The sequence below is a fragment of the Lepidochelys kempii genome, chromosome 2, assembly GCF_965140285.1.
Source record: "Lepidochelys kempii isolate rLepKem1 chromosome 2, rLepKem1.hap1, whole genome shotgun sequence".
In the NCBI taxonomy this organism is placed as follows: domain Eukaryota; kingdom Metazoa; phylum Chordata; order Testudines; family Cheloniidae; genus Lepidochelys; species Lepidochelys kempii.
In genome coordinates this window covers 91,552,809-91,571,620 of record NC_136381.1, presented here as the reverse complement: position 1 = coordinate 91,571,620, position 18,812 = coordinate 91,552,809, and the positions used below count along the sequence as shown (strand labels likewise).

The 18,812-nt window shown below is 44.6% G+C and overlaps 2 protein-coding genes across 6 annotated transcripts in view; one reads left to right on the top strand and one right to left on the bottom strand.

The window, feature by feature from the left end:
- Positions 1–603: 603 nt before the first annotated feature.
- LOC140906855 (uncharacterized) lies at positions 604–15,734 on the bottom strand. 3 transcript variants are annotated; one of them, XM_073331642.2, is made up of 4 exons: positions 15,490–15,734; positions 11,152–11,324; positions 1,749–2,349; positions 604–1,158 (listed from the first exon to the last, which is right to left on the bottom strand). In XM_073331642.2, the coding sequence occupies exons 3-4, from the start codon at positions 2,296–2,298 to the stop codon at positions 683–685; spliced, it is 1,026 nt and encodes a 341-aa protein (XP_073187743.2). In that variant the 5' UTR covers positions 2,299–2,349; positions 11,152–11,324; positions 15,490–15,734; the 3' UTR covers positions 604–682. The 3 variants fall into 3 exon arrangements, with proteins under 3 accessions (XP_073187743.2, XP_073187742.2, XP_073187741.2); XM_073331641.2 differs by lacking the exon at positions 15,490–15,734 and adding an exon at positions 14,362–14,600; XM_073331640.2 differs by lacking the exon at positions 15,490–15,734 and having other exon boundaries at positions 11,152–11,967.
- The window catches only part of SPIRE1 (spire type actin nucleation factor 1), a 172,854-nt gene continuing 168,791 nt past the window's right edge, over positions 14,750–18,812 (top strand). For all 3 annotated transcript variants that reach the window (XM_078851582.1, XM_078851580.1, XM_078851581.1), the window contains exon 1: positions 14,750–15,231. In XM_078851582.1, the coding sequence (XP_078707708.1) occupies positions 14,913–15,231 (319 nt within the window). In that variant the 5' untranslated portion in view covers positions 14,750–14,912. The remainder of the gene's footprint in view (positions 15,232–18,812) is intronic.

Here is an 18,812-nt window from a genome sequence, read left to right as displayed (position 1 = left end):
TGCCTATAGTTATCCTTGGGGACCCAGCCTACCCCTTAATGCCATGGCTCATGAAGCCGTACACAGGCAGCCTGGACAGCTGTCAGGAGCTGTTCAACTACAGGCTGAGCAAGTGCAGAATGGTGGTAGAATGTGCATTTGGACGTTTAAAGGCGCGCTGGCGCAGTTTACTGACTCGCTTAGACCTCAGTGAAACCAATATTCCCACTGTTATTACTGCTTGCTGTGTGCTCCACAATATCTGAGAGAGTAAGGGGGAGACGTTTATGGCGGGGTGGGAGGTTGAGGCAAATCGCCTGGCTGCTGGTTACGCGCAGCCAGACACCAAGGCGGATAGAAGAGCACAGGAGGGCGCGGTACGCATCAGAGAAGCTTTGAAAACCAGTTTCATGACTGGCCAGGCTACGGTGTGAAAGTTCTGTTTGTTTCTCCTTGATGAAACCCCCCGCCCCTTGGTTCAATCTACTTCCCTGTAAGCTAACCACCCGCCCCTCCTCCCTTCAATCACTGCTTGCAGAGGCAATAAAGTCATTGTTGCTTCACATTCATGCATTCTTTATTCATTCATCACACAAATAGGGGGATGACTACCAAGGTAGCCCAGGAGGGGTGGTGGAGGAGGGAAGGAAAATGCCACACAGCACTTTAAGCACAGCACTTTAAAAGTTTACAACTTTAAAATTTATTGAATGACAGCCTTCTTTTTTTTTGGGCAATCCTCTTTGGTGGAGTGGCTGGTTGGCCGGAGGCCCCCCCACTGCGTTCTTGGGCATCTGGGTGTGGAGGCTATGGAACTTGGGGAGGACGGCGGTTGGTTACAGAGGTGCTCCAGCTGCCTTTGCTGCAGCTCAACCATACACTGGAGCATACTGGTTTGGTCCTCCAGCAGCCTCAGCATTGAATCCTGCCTCCTCTCATCACGCTGCCGCCACATTAAGGCTTCAGCCCTCTCTTCAGCCGGCCACCTCTCCTCCCGGTCATTTTGTGCTTTCCTGCACTCTGACATTATTTGCCTCCACGCATTCGTCTGTGCTCTGTCAGTGTGGGAGGACAGCATGAGCTTGGAGAACATTTCATCGCGAGTGCGTTTTTTTTTCTTTCTAAGCTTCACTAGCCTCTGGGAAGGAGAAGATCCTGTGATCATTGAAACACATGCAGCTGGTGGAGTTAAAAAAAAAGGGACAGCGGTATTTAAAAAGACACATTTTATAAAACAGTGGCTACACTCTTTCAGGGTAAACCTTGCTGTTAACATTACATACATAGCACATGTGCTTTCGTTACAAGGTCGCATTTTGCCTCTCCCCACCGCGTGGCTACCCCCTCAACCTTCCCCCCTCCCTGTGGCTAACAGCGGGGAACATTTCTGTTTAGCCACAGGCAAACAGCCCAGCAGGAATGGGCTCCTCTGAGTGTCCCCTGAAGAAAAGCACTCTATTTCAACCAGGTGACCATGACTTATATCTCACTCTCCTGAGGATAACACAGAGAGATTAAGAACGGATGTTGTTTGAATGCCAGCAAACATACACTGCAATGCTTTGTTCTACAATGATTCCCGAGTACGTGTTACTGGCCTGGAGTGGTAAAGTGTCCTACCATAAAGGACACAATAAGGCTGCCCTCCCCAGAAACCTTTTGCAAAAGCTTTAGGAGTACATCTGGGAGAACCGCGAATGCCAGGGCAAAGTAATCCTTTCACATGCTTGCTTTTAAACCATGTATAGTATTTTAAAAGGTACACTCACCAGAGGTCCCTTCTCTGCCTGCTGGGTCCAGGAGGTAGCCTTGGGTGGGTTCGGGGGGTACTGGCTCCAGGTCCAGGGTGAGAAACAGTTCCTGGCTGTCGGGAAAACCGGTTTCTCCGCTTCCTTGCTGTGAGCTATCTACAACAACAACATCATCATCATCTTCATCCCCAAAACCTGCTTCTGTGTTGCCTCCATCTCCATTGAAGGAGTCAAACAACACGGCTGGGGTAGTGTTGGCTGAACCCCCTAAAATGGCACGCAGCTCATCATAGAAGCGGCATGTTTGGGGCTCTGACCCGGAGCGGCCGTTCGCCTCTCTGGTTTTCTGGTAGGCTTGCCTCAGCTCCTTCAGTTTCACGCGGCACTGCTTCAGGTCCCTGTTATGGCCTCTGTCCTTCATGCCCTGGGAGATTTTGACAAAGGTTTTGGCATTTCGAAAACTGGAACGGAGTTCTGATAGCACGGATTCCTCTCCCCAAACAGCGATCAGATCCCGTACCTCTTGTTCTGTCCATGCTGGAGCTCTTTTGCGATTCTGGGACTCCATTATGGTCACCTGTGCTGATGAGCTCTGCCTGGTCACCTGCAGCTTGCCACGCTGGCCAAACAGGAAATGAGATTCAGAAGTTTGCGGTTCTTTTCCTGTCTACCTGGCCAGTGCATCTGAGTTGAGAGTGCTGTCCCGAGCGGTCACAATGGTGCACTCTGGGATAGCTCCCAGAGGCCAATACCATCGAATTGTGTCCACAATACCCCAGATTCGAGTTGGCACGGTCAATTTAAGCGCTAATCCACTTGTCAGGGGTGGAGTAAGGAAATCGATTTTAAGAGCCCTTTAAGTCGAAATAAAGGGCTTCATTGTGTGGACGGGTGCAGGTTTACATCTATTTAACGATGCTAAATTCGACCTAAAGTCTTAGTGTAGACCAGGCCTTAGAGTTCCTATCATTTGTGTCAGAGCTGTCCTTCACTAGCTAAATCCTTCTACAACCTGTGTTAACTTACTTCCTAGTCCTGTTTCCACTGGATCCTGCAGTCAAGTCTTTTGGTCAAATGGCATTGTCCTCTTTCTTGAGGAAAATTCTTCCCTCCTGTGTTGGTCCATCTGTTCCTTGCCTGCTGGTGTTACTTGAAGTAAGGATGGCATGGTATGGTATTGCCGCCCTTATGTCTGCACTGCTGCTGGCCGGGCGCTGCCTTCAGTGCTGGGCGCCCGGCCAGCAGCTGCTGCTCTCCAGCCATCTAGCTCTGAAGCCAACACAGAACTAAGGGTGGCACTACTGCACCCCCTACACTAACCATGTGATTCCCCACTGATCTCCTTTTGGGTTGGGACCCCCAGTTTCAGAAACAGTGGTGTCCCTTGTGAAATCTGTACTAATTGGGTAAAAAAGTACACAAGACCAGATTTCACAAGGAAGACCAGATTTCATGGTCCGTAATGTGCTTTTCACTGCCGTAAATTTGATAGGGCCCTATTTATGAGGCTTCCCTTGGAACTACTGGGAGTTTTCAGGCTACTGTCACTTAAGTGGCCATTTTAGTTGAGAGTCATCTCTGCTAGACTGGTATGGAAATTGAATTCTCGCTTCATTAGTTCCCGTCCGTACCTCCTTACATTTTTATAAGGTGGCCTTTCCTCTCCCACTGCTCATGATTGTAAGGGTGAACTGAGGTCTGTAGTAACTAATCCAGGGATCTTTTCATTTTCTGCCATAATCCTAAATTTTCCCAGGACAGGCATATTTAATTTGGTAAATGTTATGCATGTTTTGAAGTTTTGTTTGTGATTCCTAGGAGTAGAAGAAGTTAAAATGTGTGTGCACTTTGAGGGCTGCTATAATGGTAATGGTGTCACTAAAATTACCATTGTTAGATAGGTCAGAGAATATATTTTTCTGGTGTATGTTCAAAGAGGTTACCAGTGTCCGGAGTGTGAGATGTAGCAAGGGCTAAAGTGTCAACATCAATGGTTCTGCAATGGCAATATAATAGTTTCCACATTTTATTAAATGCCCAAAAACTTCATTAATGCAGAGTTGGTGCATCTTGCCCTTCCAGAATGTGTAGAGTGATGAATTAACCCCTCTGAAAACCAAGAAACACAAAGTTAAAGTACGTACCACCCCCACAGTGCAAACGTAACTGTCCCCTTCCCCCCCCATACTCCTGGTGCTGGTAGTAGCCACTGGGAATGGTTCAGTAAGAGAGGTGCAAAGGTTTAACAAACTACCAAGAGAGGTGGATTCTCCATCTTTGATGTCTTCAAATCAAGATTGTGGATGCCTTGCTGGAAGATGCTTTAGTCATTCGGCTCAATACAGGAGTAAGTGGGTGAAATGCTCTGGTGTGTATTATACAGGTCAGACTAAACAATCTTTTGTTTCTTGTGGCCTCTAACTCTATGAATCTACAATAAATAGACACGAGGAGAGATAAAGAGAATATTCCACTATGTTGTGTTCCACATATTTGAATTCCCAGCATTTATCTGCACACATTCCAGCTGTATTCACTGTGTTAAGAGTAGCTGTATTGAATGCTGGAGGGATTAGCTGGAGCAGCTTGGCAGAGCTGTGAGTGATATGAAGTGCTTGTGTACTTATAGATCAAGTATGCTTCATTTCAGCATTGAATTTTGTAGGTTGTGTTAGTGGAGGTGCGCAAGGATATCATCTTCCAGGGAAATTGTCCGCAATCTGGTGGCAAATATGGTAGTAGCCTCCAGGGCTTATGCCTTGTCTACACATGAAATTGTTCAGGAATAATGATTTCTGAACAGCTGTATGTGTGGACACTTATTCCACATTTTAAATTCTATTTCAAATTTTAAATTCACCTGCTATCTTATTCTGGAATAATTTGCATGTGTAGAAGGAACTCTTTTGGCAAGTGTGATGTGGGGGGTGGGGGTAACATTTAGGAAGTCCGGGGTAATTTTAATGTAATAGACTGGGTGAGCATAGTCCAGTGTAGGTAGCTCCTGTTTGCTACACCTGACCTAAACCAAGTTTTACCTTAGCAAAGATGAGATTTTTGTTCCGTAATGCTCAAGTGCTTTGTTTTCAAAATGTCCATAGTATGTGAGAGTAGAGTGCTAATATGTATGTGCTGGTGTGGGGGCAGAGTTAAGGTGTTGCAAGGGTGGCAACTTTTTATGTCCTGGTTTTCAGAGCTTAAGTTTAGCCATTCTCCACAGCTGGAATGGCACAAGACACCTCTGGGCAACTTTAACTTGTGTTAATGAAGTTTGGAGCATTTAATTTACCTAATGTATTGAAAAATAATTTCTCAGCATTAGCATGCATCACAGACCCAGCTCTGCTCCTTCACTGTCTCTGGCTTCCTGGCAATGATTACCTCCGTCACAGAAGGCACTGGCTGCATGTTAGTTGCTTCACTGTCCCTGCATTCGCTTCAGGGTCTCTGCCTGTTCAGCACAGCCTCAGTCTTGCAAGCGGCACAATAAAGTAAGACTCAACATCCTGCTTACTATATATGATGCTTGTCCTAGCTTGTCTTTGAGTACCATGGATAAAGAGGGACATATAATAAGAAAAATTACGCCCTGCCAGCTTCTATAATCCCAGGGAGCTCCAGCTCAAGTGCTTCTGCTAATAGTAACTGTGGTTGACGCCATAGGTAACACCCCTAACTCTGGAAAGTGCCCTGAGATATGTATGTAATAACAAAGAGACAGAACTTATCTTTTGTCTGAGACATAAGTAGAGATCTTCAGCAGCATGATTCCACATAACACCAATCTTGGGACATTGTTTAAACCTTGCTCTACACTACGAGTTTAGGTTGAATTTAGCAGCATTAGATTGATTTAACCCTGCACCCATCCGCACGATGAAGCCATTTACTTTGACTTAAAGGTTTCAGAGTAACAGCCGTGTTAGTCTGTATTTGCAAAAAGAAAAGGAGTACTTGTGGCACCTTAGAGACTAACCAATTTATTTGAGCATGAGCTTTCGTGAGCTACAGCTCACTTCATCAGATGTATGCCGTGGAAACTGCAGCAGACTTTATATATACACAGAGAATATGAAAAAATACCTCCTCCCACCCCATTGTCCAGCTGGTAATAGCTTATCTAAAGTGATCAACAGGTGGGCCATTTCCAGCACAAATTCAGGTTTTCTCACCCTCCACCCTCCCACACAAATTCACTCTCCTGCTGGTGATAGCCCATCCAAAGTGACAACTCTTTACACAATGTGCATGATAATAAAGTTGGGCCATTTCCTGCACAAATCCAGGTTCTCTCACCCCCCTCCCAAAAACCACACACACAAACTCACTATCCTGCTGGTAATAGCTCATCCAAAGTGACCATTCTCCCTACAATGTGCATAATTAAGGTGGGCCATTTCCAGCACAAATCCAGGTTTTCTCACATCCTCTCCACCCCCATACACACACAAACTCACTCTCCTGCTGGTAATAGCTCATCCAAACTGACCACTCTCCAAGTTTAAATCCAAGTTAAACCAGAACATCTGGAGGGGGGGGGGGTAGGAAAAAACAAGAGGAAATAGGCTACCTTGCATAATGACTTAGCCACTCCCAGTCTCTATTTAAGCCTAAATTAATAGTATCCAGTTTGCAAATGAATTCCAATTCAGCAGTTTCTCGCTGGAGTCTGGATTTGAAGTTTTTTTGTTTTAAGATAGCGACCTTCATGTCTGTGATTGCGTGACCAGAGAGATTGAAGTGTTCTCCGACTGGTTTATGAATGTTATAATTCTTGACATCTGATTTGTGTCCATTTATTCTTTTACGTAGAGACTGTCCAGTTTGACCAATGTACATGGCAGAGGGGCATTGCTGGCACATGATGGCATATATCACATTGGTGGATGTGCAGGTATACGAGCCTCTGATAGTGTGGCTGATGTTATTAGGCCCTGTGATGGTGTCCCCTGAATAGATATGTGGGCACAATTGGCAATGGGCTTTGTTGCAAGGATAAGTTCCTGGGTTAGTGGTTCTGTTGTGTGGTATGTGGTTGTTGGTGAGTATTTGCTTCAGACTATGCTGACAGCTTGTGCCACACGCTCTCAAAGAAACTGCGGAATCACCTGATCAACGTCCTCTACAGCAAACAGGGAAAGATTAAGAATGAGCTCTCAAAAATGGATACTCTCATAAAAAACCAACCTTCCACACAAACTTCCTCGTGGCTGGATTTTACTAAAACTAGACAAGCCATTTACAACGCACACTTTGCTTCTCTACAAAAGAAAAAGGACACTAAACTTTCTAAACCACTACATGCTACAAGGGGCCACAGCAATGGTTCCCTCAACCCACCTAGCAATATTGTTAACCTATCCAACTATACTCTGAGCCCAGCAGAAGCAGCTGTTCTATCTCGGGGCCTTTCCTTCTGCCCCTCCACCCCCACGAACATGATACAGTTCTGTGGTGACCTAGAATCCTATTTTCGACGTCTCCGACTCAAGGAATATTTCCAAAATACCTCTGAACAACATACTAATCCACAGAGACCTCCCTACCAACACTACAGAAAGAGGGATTCTAGGTGGACTCCTCCTGAAGGTCGAAACAGCAGACTGGACTTCTACATAGAGTGCTTCCGCCGACGTGCATGGGCTGAAATTGTGGAAAAGCAGCATCACTTGCCCCATAACCTCAGCCGTGCAGAACACAATGCCATCCACAGCCTCAGAAACAACTCTGACATCATAATCAAAAAGGCTGACAAAGGAGGTGCTGTTGTCATCATGAATAGGTCGGAATATGAACAAGAGGCTGCTCGGCAGCTCTCCAACACGAGTTTCTACAAGCCATTACCCTATGATCCCACTGAGAGTTACCAAAAGCAACTACAGCATTTGCTCAAGAAACTTCCTGAAAAAGCACAAGATCAAATCCGCACAGACACACCCCTGGAACCCCGACCTGGGATATTCTATCTACTGCCCAAGATCCATAAACCTGGAAATCCTGGGCGCCCCATCATCTCAGGCATTGGCACCCTGACAGCAGGATTGTCTGGCTATGTAGACTCCCTCCTCAGGCCCTACGCTACCAGCACTCCCAGCTACCTTCGAGACACCACTGACTTCCTAAGGAAACTTCAATCCATCGGTGATCTTCCTGATAACACCATCCTGGCCACTATGGATGTAGAAGCCCTCACACCAACATTCCACACAAAGATGGACTACAAGCCGTCAGGAACACTATCCCCGATAATGTCATGGCTAACCTGGTGGCTGAACTTTGTGACTTTGTCCTTACCCATAACTATTTCACATTTGGGGATAATGTATACCTTCAGATCAGCGGCACTGCTATGGGTACCCGCATGGCCCCACAGTATGCCAACATTTTTATGGCTGATTTAGAACAACGCTTCCTCAGCTCTCGTCCCCTAAAGCCCCTACTCTACTTGCGCTATATTGATGACATCTTCATCATCTGGACCCATGGAAAAGAAGCCCTTGAGGAATTCCACCATGATTTCAACAATTTCCATCCCACCACCAACCTCAGCCTGGTCCAGTCCACACAAGAGATCCACTTCCTGGACACTACAGTGCTAATAAACAATGGTCACATAGACACCACCCTATACCGGAAACCTACCGACCGCTATTCCTACCTACATGCCTCCAGCTTTTACCCGGACCACACCACACGATCCATCGTCTACAGCCAAGCTCTGCGATACAACCGCATTTGCTCCAACCCCTCAGACAGAGACAAACACCTACAAGATCTCTGTCAAGCTTTCTTACAACTACAATACCCACCTGCAGAAGTAAAGAAACAGATTGATAGAGCCAGAAGAGTTCCCAGAAGTTACCTACTACAGGACAGGCCTAACAAAGAAACTAACAGAACGCCACTAGCCGTCACCTTCAGCCCCCAACTAAAACCCCTCCAACGCATTATTAAGGATCTACAACCTATCCTAAAGGATGACCCAACACTCTCACAAATCTTGGGAGACAGGCCAGTCCTTGCCTACAGACAGCCCCGCAACCTGAAGCAAATACTCACCAACAACCACATACCACACAACAGAACCACTAACCCAGGAACTTATCCTTGCAACAAAGCCCATTGCCAATTGTGCCCACATATCTATTCAGGGGACACCATCACAGGGCCTAATAACATCAGCCACACTATCAGAGGCTCGTATACCTGCACATCCACCAATGTGATATATGCCATCATGTGCCAGCAATGCCCCTCTGCCATGTACATTGGTCAAACTGGACAGTCTCTACGTAAAAGAATAAATGGACACAAATCAGATGTCAAGAATTATAACATTCATAAACCAGTCGGAGAACACTTCAATCTCTCTGGTCACGCAATCACAGACATGAAGGTCGCTATCTTAAAACAAAAAAACTTCAAATCCAGACTCCAGCGAGAAACTGCTGAATTGGAATTCATTTGCAAACTGGATACTATTAATTTAGGCTTAAATAGAGACTGGGAGTGGCTAAGTCATTATGCAAGGTAGCCTATTTCCTCTTGTTTTTTCCTACCCCCCCCTCCAGATGTTCTGGTTTAACTTGGATTTAAACTTGGAGAGTGGTCAGTTTGGATGAGCTATTACCAGCAGGAGAGTGAGTTTGTGTGTGTATGGGGGTGGGGGGGATGTGAGAAAACCTGGATTTGTGCTGGAAATGGCCCACCTTAATTATGCACATTGTAGGGAGAATGGTCACTTTGGATGAGCTATTACCAGCAGGATAGTGAGTTTGTGTGTGTGGTTTTTGGGAGGGGGGTGAGAGAACCTGGATTTGTGCAGGAAATGGCCCAACTTTATTATCATGCACATTGTGTAAAGAGTTGTCACTTTGGATGGGCTATCACCAGCAGGAGAGTGAATTTGTGTGGGAGGGTGGAGGGTGAGAAAACCTGAATTTGTGCTGGAAATGGCCCACCTGTTGATCACTTTAGATAAGCTATTACCAGCTGGACAATGGGGTGGGAGGAGGTATTTTTTCATATTCTCTGTGTATATATAAAGTCTGCTGCAGTTTCCACGGCATACATCTGATGAAGTGAGCTGTAGCTCACGAAAGCTCATGCTCAAATAAATTGGTTAGTCTCTAATGTGCCACAAGTACTCCTTTTCTTTTGACTTAAAGGGCTCTTAAAATTGATTTCTGTACTCCTCCCCCAACAAGGGGCTTAGCGCTGAAATCGACCTTGCATGGTCAAACTTGGGGTAGTGTGGTCGCAATTTGATGGTATTGGCCTTTGGGAGCTATCCCCCAATGCTCCATTGTGAGTGCTCTGGACAGCGCTCTCAACTTAGTATTAAAGTACTGACTCATAGTAACAAAGTACTGGTCCTGCAACACCCAGGTTTTAATTGTACATTTGAGTTATAGACTTGGCCTTACATTCAAGATCTCAAAGTGCTGTACAAAGGTAACAGTATTTATCCGTGTTTTACAGTTGTGAGACTGAGGTCTCACAAGAGGGTTTGATTTGCCCAGTGACCCACAATGAGCCAATTGCCTGATGAAAACTTTTGACAGTGCTATTTCCCCAGTATTTGTCCATTTTTACTTGAAAGATTGAGGTCACTTTACTGGGTGGATATAGCTAAATTAACCCAATATATTTTTATTAAAATAATTAATTTGCTCAAGTATGTATGTATGTACGTTGATATCTGTAAATGTAGAAACTTACCCAAATCCACTACAGTTACATTAAAAACAATATACTGCCAAATGTAAACTATTTCAGAAAATGGGGGGTTGTAGTCTTTTGTGGCATGAGTCTTTTAAATCTAAATTTTTTGGCCTCTTAAACCTGTAGTACTCAATTTATACAGAAGAGGTCACTCTGTAAAATTTAATATTGCAGTTTGTCAGTTGCAACAGTTTACATAAATGTTGGATGCAAAGAACATACATTTTTTTCCCTCTTAGATATTCTGAATAAAATGGTAGAAAGAGAACTGCAAAGAAATAACTATAGTATAAATTGATCTTTCAGTGCAGCATTAATTTGTACTGTTGCTTAATGTAAGCTGAATTTTGGCTACTTTTAGATAGTCTGATTAAAAAGCTAAAAACTTCTCATTTAAAATGTATCATATTTTTTTTAAAATGTGAAAAAATACTTTAAAGCATCCCACCCATAGATAAAGCTTTAGTGAAAGTCATGAATGAATCGATGCCACAGAAAGGAGGACAGGATAGAACAGACTAGATTAGAGAGAATTAAAACCATACTGTAGAATATAGCTAGATTACAATATGATCTTGAAACCCAAATTTATAATGGATGTTAATGGATACTGCCACCGATCAGTCTTGTTGACAGAAGAAAGACTCAAACTAATTTTGTTTCATTCCAATTTAAAAAAAAAAGGTCTTGAACATACCTTATTGAACTCTTACTTTGGTAGTCACTGAGCGAAGGAGACCAACTGTAGGAGAAAGTGATTTATGCAGATGCTTAGGCCTCTGAAAACTGGAGGTCAAGTACGCCATTGGAGTAATTATTTGAATGAAGTAGTGCATAGGGGCCTGATTAGGGCCCCTTTTGTGCTAGCCCCTGTATAAAGAGATAACAAAAAGACAGTCCCTGCCCTGAAGAAACTACAATTTAAGTAAATCATCAGAGAAACCTCATATCTAACTGAATAGGAGTGAGAGAAATTTGATCAGAAAGGGTTGTGTGTAATTCCATAGTGCAACTCTGTATAAGATGACCAGACATCCCAATAAAACTGCTTTTGGCCACTGTTCTTTTTTGCTTCCCTCATGTGTCCCAATATTTTGTCTCTTTCATCTGGTCACCCTAACTCTGTGACAGTATAGAAATCTTCACATTATACCCACTAATTTACATTTTTGTAAACCTTCTAATATACAAGTGCTATAAGTAACAGAGTGCATCTCTTTCACCTAGTGTTCTAACAGAGAGAAAATTATGCAAAATGGATTGGGAGGGTGGGGAGGGGAGAGGAGAGGGGAGTGGTAGTTCTTTCAGTATCTGTTTTCAAATCAAGTCCTGTCTACCTCTGACACCAAAACAAGATGCTCAGTACATTGTGTAGAGGTGCACAATAACTGCCATTCTTCTTTGTATGCTTTACTGACCCATTAAATAGTTATGTATGCTGATATTTTAAATTATGACTAGTAAATGTCCCATTAAGATGAAAGGGAGCATTCCACACCACTTACAGATACTGTTTTGTGCTGCCTGTAGAGAAGACATCAGTACTTTGAGTTACATGCAGTTCATATCCTTAAAGTTTTTATTGTAATCATAATAATTAGAACTCTTAAAAAGAAGTAAAGATTAAATTCTAGACCATTTTTCTCCCAGAAAAAAGTACCAGCTCCTAGTGCCATGATGAATCAAATTCAACTTCTGCTGCAAGAGGGATATTTCTAGGATATTTGGGAAATTAAACATTAGTTGGCTCTATGACAGGCCTTCACAAATGGTAACATCACAGGACATGTACAGACTGTCACCCACAGTGTACTGGAATGTGAGACATAGGAAAATCAAAGTTCGCTAGTCATCCTACTATTTGGAGAGCAATTCAGTTTTCATGGCTCTATACTGAATCCTGCCAGTTTAGTGTGCAGAACAGTAAGAGTTCCGAATGTATAGCAGTGTCCCTCGACGTTGCGAAGGGAAAGCATTTTATTGCATATAGGCCTCATGATTGCTGTATCAGGCCATTGTTTAATTAAAATAGTTTTTTTTAGAGTATAGTGTTTTTCATGCTATGCCATAGACGACTCATGCCTTCCTATACTGGGGAGCACAATCTAAAGGGGAGGACACATAACCTCCACACGTCTTCTCTGCCCAGGAACTCACCCCGCCCAAGCCAGGGCCACCATGCTCTCCCCGCCCCAACAGAGTTACCTGCAGGAGGGGGCTCTGTCCTTCTGCTGCTGTGCCACGCCCCCACCCCGCACATGTCCCTCTCCCTCCCTCCCTCCCTCCCGAACAGGCCAAACAGATATCGGGGGGGTGGCACTTGACCCCCTCCATGCCCCTCATGTATCATTTCTGCATGTTACAAAGGAAGACCTCTAGGTACGTAGACTTGCTTTCTAACTGAAAGCATTGCACTGGTTGCAATTGGTTTCCAATGTAGTCATAAAACATCTAGTGTTGAAATGGTTTATTCCACTTTCAAGACAGTTTTGCCTGGCTGTGGGTTTTGTTACAAAAGTTCTATACAGAATCAATCTCACAATGATTATGATTAGGTTTGGCAGAATTTATATATATATATAAAATTTCTACTGATACCTATTTGTTTTTTTATTTCCATTATTGATTTAAATTTTCACAGCTGTGCAAAATTATAGATTAATTCATCCTGTGGCATGAATACAAACGGAAACTAACATCTTAAGGAGGGACAGATGTAGGCAGAATCCATAGATGCAAGACTTGGTTTAGCAAAGGGCCTATAGACCCTTAAAGTATATATCCAAAGATCACCAGGGGTTGCTCACTGTCAGATAGGAGGGCATTGGCAGAGTAGGGAGTAAATTAATTTCAGTAATATTTTATTGTCTAGACCAGCTATACAAATGTTAACAAAGTGTAAAAGATTGATAGATCGTAAGGCCCGAAGAGACCATCTGTGATCATCTAGTCTGACATCCTGTATAGCACAGCCATAGAACTTCCCCAAAATAATTCCTAGAGTATATCTTTTAGAAAAAAACCTCCAATCTTGATTTAAAAATGGTCAGTGATGGAGAATCCACCATGACCTTTGGTAAATTGTTCCAATGGTTAATTACGCTCACTGTTAAAAAATTATCTTAATTCCAGTCTGAATATGTCTAGTTTCAACTTCCAGCCAGTGGATTGTGTTATACTTTCTCTGCTAGATTGAGGTGCCATTATTAAATATTTCTTCCCTGCATAGGTACTTATAAACTGTAATTGATATTTGTAATGATATTTTAAAAAACTTCTTATTGTCCTTAATTCTGCTGGCCTTAGATTTCACCTTCTGCCCCTCAGGTACCCTTATTTATTTTCTGCAATTCTTAGCTTCTGATTTATATTCCTTATGATTGACCTCCCCTTTCTTTAATTTGTTATATATAATTTTATTTTTGGGGCTGGCTTCAGTTTCCCTTTAGATTAAGTAGTTTATTTTAACCACAGCAACCTTCTTCCTCATTTGTGAAACTGTGAATCTACTATGGTATTTTAAAATTATTACTCATTATCATTTAAAATGATCTAATTAAATATGTTCTCCCAACTGATTTGGGTCATAATTGTTTTCAGCTTTGTGAAATTGGCCCCTTTAAAGCACCAAATATATCTATCTATAGATAGAGAGATAGATTATTACTAGGCTGGGTTTTATTCTGCTTGTACATTATAAATGTGATCAAGTCAGGATCACATATAAAAGAGAGAGACCCTCTTTCAGCTGTATAGACGCTCCATTATGGTGATTCCCACAGTGCCTGGGGGTTTTATTACACCGCTATCCATCTCCCCTTCGTATTTACTCCTGCGCTGCTGGCAGGTTGCTATGGGAGCTGGATGCTGGAGTAGAAAGCGGCCGTCTCACGCTCCTGCCTGTCACCTTGGTTGCACAGCCAGCGCCTCTTTGCCTTTGGCCCGCGCTTTGTCTCTCCCCGTTCCCAGATGTAGCTTACGCTTCCTGACTGCGAGCCCCCCTGTGCAAGTCTGTGCCCCGCGTGTCCCAGCGCAGAGGTGCTGTGTACGGTGCCGCAGGCGCTCGAGCAAGGAAGATGGCCGGGGAGGGGCTTCGGCCGGCCGTAGGGGGCGGCGAGAGCCGCACTGAACTGAATCGCGGCAACCCCCCCCCAGCCACCGCCTCCCAGTGCCTGAGCGGCGGCCCGGCGCGGCCCCGGCCCCGCGCTCCCGCCGGCAGGAGGCGCTGCGGCGCCGCGGAGACCCGGCCGGGAGGGGACGCCGTTGCGTTGCTAGGAGCGGGCGGCCGCGCCGCCGCCGCCAGTGAGGAGCTGGGGCGCTGCTGCGGGTCGGCGCTCGCCGCGTATCCGGCGGCGCGGGCGGAGTATGAGGCCGGCGAGGACGGGACGCAGCGGGGCCCGGCCCCAGAGCTCCCTGCGGTGAGGCGCGGCAGGCAGCAGCGGGCGCGGCGGAGCGGGGATGGCTCGCGCCGGGGCTGCGGCGGAGGCTCTGCCCGGGGACTGGTCCCGGGAGGCGGCGGCGGGAGACGCCTCCTGCCGCAGGGAGGACGGGGCGCGGGACGCGCTCTCCCTGGAGCAGATCCTGCGGCTCTACAACCAGCCCATCAACGAGGAGCAGGCGTGGGCCGTGTGCTACCAGTGCTGCGGCTCCCTGCGGGCCCGGGGCCGCCGCCGCCAGACCCCCGCCGCCAGGGCCGAGGCGGCTGCCCACGTCCGCGTCTGGAAGGACGGGACCGTCACCCTGGAGCCGCCCAGCGGGGCTTCCCCTCCGGCAGCAGGTGAGGCGCCCCGGGGCGCCCCGCGGGTACAGGCTGCTCCCCACGCCGGGCCTCCCTCTCGCAGTGACCCCGTGTCTGGGGCTCGGAGCCCACCCCAGCAGCCCTGCGGGTGAGGCTGAGCCCCGGGCCCGGCGCGTCTCCCTTTCCCCAGGGCTATCGACCTGGGGCTGTTTCAGCCCCTTCTGTTATCCGGCCCTTCTCTTCCCCGGGGCTCCGGCTCCCCCCCCGCCCTGAACTGAATCTGGTTTCCTCCCTCACCTTCAGCGCAATCCTTTCGCGTTCACACGGTGTGAAAATCCCCTTCCCTAGGCCCCGTCCTCCCGCGGCCACCGCGCTTCTGCTCCTGGCTCGCCCGTTCGCTGTGTATGAATGTCACGTTTCCCCCTCCCTGTTGTAAATGGCTGTACTGAACTTGGGTCTGGGGTCTCCCATGTTGGGCCCTGCTGCACGTCTCGTCTCGTCTCCCCCCGCCGCATCGTGGTTGATGCGGAGACGAGCAGCGCGGAGCCCGCAGAATGGCAGAGAATTATAGCCGGACCGCTCGGGGAGGCGGGGCCCCCGGGGGCGTGTGCGCGCTGCACTCTAGAAGGGGTCCGAGCAAATCGGCCGCCGTGGCTTTCTTTGCCCCAGCTTGTCGAGTGTAATGCTGCCCTGGCTTTCCCAAGCTGGACTGACTGACAGTGCCCCGGGTACACAAGGGTGTGCGTGTTGGTTCGGAGAGCTCCGGCTCCTCCTTTGACCAGAATCCTTCCTGCTGCTGGGAGCGGGAGCCTGGAGAAGGGAAATCGATGAAGGCTGCCCATGTAGGTCAGCATGACAAGGGGGAAGGCGCTGCAAAGCAAAACAAAGAGAACAGCTGTCAGAGAGACCATGCACACTGTTCGGAGGACTGAATGTTGAGGGGGAGGAGGAGGTATTAACGATGTGTGCCTTCTTTTGTGCCGACGTTTGTGCTGTTTGGCATCCAAAAAGAAATAATGGTAGTAAATTTTTGGGAGAAGACCAAATTAACAGAGGCATGTAGTGCTTAGTGAATAATACTATAACATATATAATAAGAACGTATTTGTATGCATTTTCGATATCCAGGGTAAAACATAAAGGGTATGAAATATATATATATAATATAATATATAAATATGAAATATATATATATAATATATTTATATTTAAAATTTATGGCACACACATATATAATACGTATGTGCAATATTTTATAATGGAGTATAATTATAATGTATAATATATATTTTAGTGTTTGAGTAAAATAATACCATATTATAAGTATTTATAAGATGTACCTTTTAAATGTCTCTGATTATATTACCTCTCCTAAAACATTTTTGAAAACAGATCAGCATCTTAGAACACTTACCAGAAATAGATTGATGTTATAGATAGGTATGCTAACCTTAGCCAAATAGCAAAACAATCTATATCTGCTAGAGACATAACACACACAACCAGGTATTTTAAAGTTTATAGAAAAAATGTATTTTCAGTTGCTGTCAAAAATTTTCAGTCCATGGAGTTTCAAAGCTCATATTCATACGTGAAAAAGCCTATAAGCTCTTTTTTATGTAAACATAGATTGATTTCTGTATGAAATCTAAACCCATCAGTATGAAGGATATAAAAGTGAAGCAGATCTCACAGATAATTTCATCAGAGAAGTCCACATCATGATAAGAGTAAATGTCAGCGGAATTCCTTAATAGGAATCAAGATTTGAAAATTGATATGAAACAAAAGATTATTATATAAAGTATTCAAAATGGGGTAATATAAATTAAGCATTTAGAACATGAATACTAATCTGGCATTATGAATTAATGAAGTCTTTTAAAAGATGTCTTCTGGACAAACAGTGGCAGAGAATTACAGTAATCCTGTCTGGAACTAGTGAGGGTGCATAAAAATATCAAAATACATAGGGTGAAAAATAAGCCATAATCTTGTGGTGATACTGAGATACGTATAATGAAAATTCCAATTTAAAATTGATCTGGAATGCTTTTTAAATTAAAAAAAAAAAAGTCTGATGTTACATCAATTGAAGAATTTACACAACTCCTACTAACCAGTGGGACAAAACTTCCACAACCAGCCCTGCATGTTGCAGGGACACAGGAAGAGAGTTGTATACTGCAGAAGCACATTTTACTTCTAACATTTTCAATCAGCAACAGGCTTTTTTCAGAGAATGTATTAACTTACTATATCTCTTGTTTTTGTTTATACCTCCTTTCCTTTCCTGGCTTCACTCCACTTCCTGTTTTCTTTCTTATAACAGATCATGGTATATCTTTTTCTTAGTTGTCTTCAGTAAGGCCCTGTCTAGGCAAGGATTAAAGCGTGATGCAAAGCTCAGGGTCCTCACTAGGCTTTAACTTGCCCAGTTTAGCTCATGTTAAATGTAGTGTGCCTTGTCTACACTAGACTTCTAAAATGTATTGCTTAGCTAATATCATACTTTAAATCCTAGTATAGACAAGGCCTAGTTTTTTTTCTTTTCCGTTTTTCCTTCCAACCACTTATATAATTTTCTCACTTTTCCTACATTTTATTCCCTGCCTTCTCCCTATATTTTGTGTGTCACCCTCACACATCTATTCACGTTACCTACTCATGTTTAGGTCTTGAAAATCTTACTATACACCTAAGAGCCAGAGGACCAAACCAAAGATTGATATAAAAGATTGGGTGGAGGAGGTGGCCAAGGGGCAATGCTTCCTCCTCCCCATATACTGGATAAAGGGAAGGTGCTGGGATTTCTACCATGGAGCTGTCCCTAGACCCTGCTCACTGGCTCCATCTTTTGTACCAGCCTCCAGCTGGTAGGTATCTGATAAATTTGAATCCTCCACTCAACACCATCCATGACTGCTGAAAGGGATCAACGTTCTCTGTTCCTCCCTCCCATCCTACATCCTCCTGACAGCTGTAATTTTTTGGGAGTGGTTTTGCAAAATATATATCTTCCTCAGCTTTTTGGATTCTGCCAAGGTGTTTTGAGGGTGTGTGTTCTTTAGTACTATTCTCTCAGCCTCTGTCTTCAGGTCCTCTTATGCAGTGGGTAGGTGTAATGGTTCTGGCCTATGGCTTTCTCAAGCAGCAATAGCATGTTATCAACCTGATTCTAGCTTTTAATTGCTACTCGCAATCTTCTGGTTAGTAGCAATGAAAATTAACAAGAATCATAGTTTTATTTTGCTGTGGCTTTGGAAGCAATGAGCAGTAGCACAGGCACTAGAGCTGTCTTAAGACTCAGGAAGACAGCAATGCATTAGTTTGTGTTTGGAAGATTAAACCAAAGCTATCTCCACAAACATAAGAGCTAGAAATTAATTACTATTTAAATTAAAAAACAGATTCTGCAGAAATTGATGGCATTTTTCCAGAACAGCTTCCTGCAAGTGGATTTTTCAAACCCTGCCTTACATCATCAGGGGAATACACAGCTATTTTTGAATTTAGAAATAAATAGTTTTTTAAAATGAAACTGACTAGACTTAGCATATAAAACAAAGAAACACAGCCTTGTTCTGTTCTTCCTGCAGAAATTGATGGCATCACAATTA